The sequence below is a fragment of the Mizuhopecten yessoensis genome, unplaced genomic scaffold (assembly GCF_002113885.1).
Source record: "Mizuhopecten yessoensis strain PY_sf001 unplaced genomic scaffold, ASM211388v2 hete_36181174, whole genome shotgun sequence".
In the NCBI taxonomy this organism is placed as follows: Eukaryota; Metazoa; Mollusca; class Bivalvia; order Pectinida; family Pectinidae; genus Mizuhopecten; species Mizuhopecten yessoensis.
The window spans coordinates 1-6,006 of NW_018485579.1; the positions used below are offsets into that span (position 1 = coordinate 1).

General features: G+C 35.0%; 1 protein-coding gene across 1 annotated transcript; it reads right to left on the bottom strand.

Moving 5' to 3' along the window:
• Window positions 1-2,856: 2,856 nt before the first annotated feature.
• LOC110444851 (zinc transporter ZIP14-like) lies at window positions 2,857-5,176 on the bottom strand. Its single transcript, XM_021489204.1, has 4 exons — window positions 5,114-5,176; window positions 4,379-4,625; window positions 3,420-3,607; window positions 2,857-3,052 (listed from the first exon to the last, which is right to left on the bottom strand). Exons 1-4 carry the CDS (start codon window positions 5,150-5,152, stop codon window positions 2,903-2,905), a joined length of 624 nt encoding a protein of 207 aa, XP_021344879.1. The 5' UTR covers window positions 5,153-5,176; the 3' UTR covers window positions 2,857-2,902.
• Between the last annotated feature and the right edge of the window lie 830 nt (window positions 5,177-6,006).

Sequence of the window (6,006 nt, forward strand, 5' to 3'; positions counted from 1 at the left end):
CTTGAGCACTACCATTGCAGAGAATTTAATGTCGAGCCATATTTTAATCCGGTTTTAGAATATTCTTCTATCTACATATGATATTGTATTAAAGACGTATATGTTCATACGTATGTCCTTGTGTCTTTCTGTACATGAACTTGAATTTATTTCGTGCAGTTTATTCAGACTGGTAGGTTTTGATTGATAAAACGTTAATACAGGTAGTGTTACACTATAGCACTTCAATAATAATTATGTTTAAGAAATAATCGACGAATGTGCGTGTATTACGGTGGAATATATAACGAGGGTAAGAAAATGTTGGAAAAAATAATTATTGAAGGCGCTTAGTTGTTTATTTTCCAATACTTCCGAATTCCGAGTTATATTTTTCACCATAATCTACAAACATATGTTGATTATATCTATTCTAATAAGGAAAATGTTATGATTTTTTTTGTGTCTACTCCACTGTCCATACCTCTATGATAAGCAAGGTGACGTATTTTTTTATTTTATTTTTTAAATAAAGCTGTTCTCCTGTAATAGGTTTTATAATCTATTTAATAGCTATATAAGGTAATAGGACGTGACTCTATTGTGTCATCTACTAAGGTATGTGTATCTGTGTACGATACCTAGGTGTATTTTCCTTCTTGCGATGGCGTGAATATGATGGCGAATTCATAGTGTTTCCTCACTGAAACACCAATCCGAAGGAACCAAGCACTGAATTCCGCCCGGTCACATTATACAGATAATGGAGGTGGTTTTAATTACCCTAAATGCTGAACGTTTAGCAGGGAATACAATCTTCGATATTAAAGAAATTTGGAAGGTCCCGGAATAGCGGCAAATTATAAAATATCGTTAATGCCTTTACCGGCGACCTCAGCTTTGTTAAAAAAATAAACTCCGAAGGGAAGAAATATCGCCAAGCATCAAACGTTAACTATGTAAGAAAATGGGCAAAATGGGAAAAAAGTTAAAGGTCGACACTTTTTCCCGAATGGTTTAAATCTATAAACCAAGTTAAACATGTTCGGCAAGGTTAAAGACAAATATTTGTTCTTTATTCTTTCTGGATAAAGAATGTTTATGTAACCGTCAAAACAAGTATATAGTTGTACCAAGCCAATTACAATGCTCTTTGCCTATAAATACTTTGTATAAACCTTATTTGTGAATAGCTCTCTGTTGAATACAAGATAAGTTTACTCAAGTACCAACGACACTTTCTATAGACATGATATTGACCAATCATTGTTCGATCTCTAACAATTTGGTGTATCAAATAACTAAACTAAACAGACAAACAATGGCTTTGTACGGAACGTTTCTCATATTTGTTTTAACCACTTAATCATTGAACTGCTTTCAGTTGGCATTCATGGTTATATGAATGCCTACTGTAAATGACAAATTCATGACAAACGCGCTTTATTTTGAGTATGTCACTTCAAGCTGGCAATCATATATTGGCTATGGATGCAATGTGACTGCAGTTCTTAACTCATATTTACCGTTTTTGTAATAGTTTTTCAATCTCGTTCATAAAAGTAAAAGGTATAGTTCGTATTTGCTTATTTATCATTTACGCTTGTGCAATGAACAGAAAGTTATCTTCCATGGAGGGTCAGTGATACCCAAAGTTACCATTATGACGTCATGATACAGATGGCGACAACAATCTGTTTTATCTTATAGAAGATGTAAATCACATTTTGTCACTTAATGGTGACGCTGTGGCATATATCTCTTACGTTACATTAAACGTTAGTCATCTTTTTCACTGTGTGTTAACGCTGTGATTAATATTTTCTTATTCTACTTTACGGAAGACCTAAATGATCTTTTCATTGTGTGCTGACGCTGTGATCTATACATTTTATATATAATCCTGCTGTATCCCGCTGCATGCTGTAAGAGTCGACTAACGTGCCCCTCCCCCATCCCCTCATCAGGGATTTTCTTCCGGGTCTTCTACGTTGAGGACATTAAAGCCACAATTGGGATCTATATCGTGTCTTTTTTACTTCTCCACTCTTTCCTACCGGTGGTATCTCCTTATGCACCCGTCTTCCCATAACCTTGACTGTGGTCTGGACATTAAACCACATACAAACAAACACGCTGTACCGTCGGACATAAAAATTGTCATTAAGCGTAGTATTAAAACAAATTTATGATGCACCAAGCTAGAATTGTGTTTGATATTGGTATTATTATGCATCTATTTGCAATCCATTGTTGATCGTTATGATAATAAATAATTTATGATACTGAAAATTTGATTGCCATTGATGTTTATAAAATTATTTACATTTTACATATTTTCATAGTTTGATATACCTGTATTCCTCTTCTTTTTTTGGTCTAGATTTGTCTGGATATCAACAATTTCTATACGGGATTTGTGTCAGTTCGAAACCCGATCTGTCTCCGTTTCCTTGTTACCCTCGGAACACTTATTAAGTTACAAAAGATAAAGGGTTCTGTAAGGTATAGATTTCTTTCAGAAATGATTTATTAAAGCTATTGTCATACCTGTAAAATCTTTCTAATTCATAGTTACATTTTTTGGCAGTGGTTAGGGGATCCTGAACCGATGCTATAGGTCCAAAGTTATTTCATACTGGAACCACATAGATCAAAACTCTGTCGTTTATCTTTTTTTAAAGATATGTCTTGTGCATCTTGTTTTCGATTGAGAAAATTCGTCAATGTTTTCATGTTAGAGTGATAAATGCAAACTATAAACAATGCCATAAATCTGCTGACATAATGCCATAAATGCCATACATGTCATAATGCTACTATTTTGATGCAACCTTTACGAAACAGTATTTTGTTGTAAGCATGCAACATATAAGAAAATATCCGTCTTGGTAAAACATTTAACCTATACTAATGTGCCTCTCTATACAGACAAGTAGGAACTGTATGTTGCCAGAAGGATAACTACACCGAATCCCAGTACAAGGCCAATGTTCTGATAGAAAAACACTGTCATAGTACCGTCCTTACCAGCCCTGGCAGCAAATTTGGCTTGATTATTCATTTCCGGAATCTACAAGTTGAAAAAACATTACACGAATAGGACATAGAAATATGAGCTGATTAATTTTCATATACAAGATACTAAATAAGGTAAGAACAACATTATATCTTTTAATTACCATGTTTTACATTTAAAGAAAAATATCTGGATACATGGCAATCAATATGGGGAAGTCATTATACAATGCAAGGCTTTAAGATTTTCCTTATAATGATTCAAAATTTGATCGCTGTGGATGATTTATCATTAAAGCACTTTTTCATGGAAATAGTGCCAAAAGAGCTGCATCGTTACTAGAGCGTATGTTGAACATTCTTCTATATACCCATTATATGTAGGTCAGAGCTATATTGATAATATACCCTCATATACTCACCATATCAGCCAGCGCTATATAGATAAATAATCCTCCAGAGAAGGCGAAGACATATGTATTTGCGTCTGTGTTCTCTCCCACAATGATCCCGATCACCAATCCCATATATATTGTCACCGCGGCCAGGAAGTTTAGAAGTAAGGCTCGTTTGATTGTCATCCCGCTGTGTAACAAAATGGCTATATCGCCTGGCATAATAGAAAACAATCTTATCAAACATAATATTGCAAGATGTCTGTTTGAGAGATGAACGTGACACACCCACATGGTGATGCACCTTTCAGATTTGTTTATAGATATATTATGCCAAAAATGCATTGCACTATAGCATACAGCTTTATCGTCCTTCTAGCACTCATAGGTTTTTCTGGGGGAAGACACCTTAATAATATGAAATTCAATAATTTAAGGAGTATTGGGTAATTTCAAATTAATACTGATTTAAGTGTGTAAATGGTTATATCTACCTGTCTTTTGTGTTTACATATTAAAACTTTTGGCCACAACAGATCATCTATCCTTATACAGGTGTTTCATATAAAATGTCAGAATGAAAATCCAACTGCAAGGCTTCAGCCAACTTTGAGGACTGACCAGTAAAGTCAACTATTTTAATACGTATAACAGTAACAAGTTATACGAGGAAATGGAACACCTATTTGAGAATTTGATTGTAGATACAGAAAACATCACTAAGCAACAACATTTTAATGCACCATATAACCATTTCAGCCATTTTTACATCATTACCTGAGGCAACAAGAATAAAACATCTATAACTAAAGTGTTCCGCAATTATGTTTCCAATGTCTGTCTTTATTAATGTAATTTCATATCTTACTTTCAAGCACTATTAGATTCATGTTTTCTGTGTTCGTTTTTATCACAACCAGCCTTGCCAACCAGTAAAATCCCCTGTCAAGTTGAAGAGGTCTATTAGGTACGGAATAAGAACATACCCAATTCGTGTGGAAGTTCTTCGCTGAGGATGGCCAGGGAAACACTAACTCCCATTGCTACACTTTCCGTGTAGGCGGCTCCCATGGCGATACCATCCGAAAAATTGTGGAGGGCGTCTCCAAGTAAAAGCGTCCAGGCTACAGCAGCAACACCCCCTTCTTGCTTCACATGAGAATGGCCAGGGAAGTCGCCGTTTTCTAAACCATTTAGTTCTGTCGTGTCTACGCATAATTCGCGTTTCTTTTTCTGAAATAGCATAAAACTCGTAGTGATAGTGTTTTTGACATAATTATGGAGCGACTGATTCAATAGTCTATTTTCCCGCTCTCACCAACAAACGCGTTTGATAAAACAAAAGAATATCAAAAGCAGCGAGAATTTATCTTGAGTACAGTTGTTTATGGAAAGAACAAAATTTCATAGTTTTAATTTGAATGTTCGGCTCCAGTTATCATATTACCCCCTTAAATATACTTGTACTTATTTTCAGTTTTCTTGTCAAATGTTTGGGAGTTAGATTTTCTAAAGTTCATGCTTTTTTTTTTCAAGCCAAGAGATGATACCTGAACATCATTGCAATTAACATTATATAGCCCTTTGACATATTTTTTCGATAAAATTCTTCACAAGGAATTCGGTAGCATTTTTGTATTAAACTTGACAAAGACTTAATAGATAGATTTATGCTATGTGGGAATAACTTATTTAAGAGAAATAGAAATAGGTAGCAGTACCTTCTTCATATCGGTGCCCATGTGGATGGATCTCTCCATGACAAAAAAGACGTAGATGCCGACGATGACCATGACCAGTTTCCACTTGTAGTCGGGTATTGGACTGTCCTCGCCCGTCATTCCTAAGGACTGTAAGATATAGGGGATAACTCAAAATAAATATGTTCCGTGGGAAATAGCAAATATACTAAGGGATATTTTCTTTTGTTCGACCAGCATGCTTTGAGGGTTAGAAAAAATGATTTTTTATTAGAAATGAAAACATTTATTAACATTCTTCTGTGAAACAAAGAATAACGTAACACACACACAGGGGCAAAAAAAGTGGAAATTCGACTGGGTATAATCTACTGTTGAAAGGGAGGTGTATAAACCCCAATTTAAATGATTTTCACAAATGCGAGGAGTACTGGTTAGTTTCTTATCAATAATAAATAGATTGTGTATATTATGAACCGAAGCGCGACTCAAAAAAGATAAATTAATATGAGACTAATATAAACTTTCGCCACTTTAGGGGTAAGTTTGGAAAATCTCACCCCATGGGCCCGAAGCATTGCCGAATGCCAGACATTTAAGAATCTGACCCCGAGGTTTCAGAATTTTCTGTCTTGCTGATAAAGTCGGGAATCATTATTTTTCTCCCACATCACATACGAGTGGTTATTAAAATCCAAACGATGATTTAATAATTTCCAGCAAATTGGAGATTTAATTGTCTAATTGGGAAGAATAAGAAGTCCACCAACAGGTTCAATCACCTGGTATCACAAAGGACCCAAACAATGACTCGACGTTGCATTACGCCTGCTTTTATAAGATTATAATAATAATAATAATTAGAGGTCCTTATATACCGCTTTATCACAACCTAGTCCGTAGGTCGTCTCAAA

Coding starts and splice junctions, on each gene's coding strand:
- LOC110444851 (XM_021489204.1), bottom strand. CDS start 5,152: ATGGAGAGATCCATCCACATGGGCACCGATATGAAGAAG. Junction 4,626..5,113: donor TGGGCACCGATATGAAGAAG/GTACTGCTACCT, acceptor ATGCTATTTCAG/AAAAAGAAACGCGAATTATG. Junction 3,053..3,419: donor ATATAGCGCTGGCTGATATG/GTGAGTATATGA, acceptor TTCAACTTGTAG/ATTCCGGAAATGAATAATCA.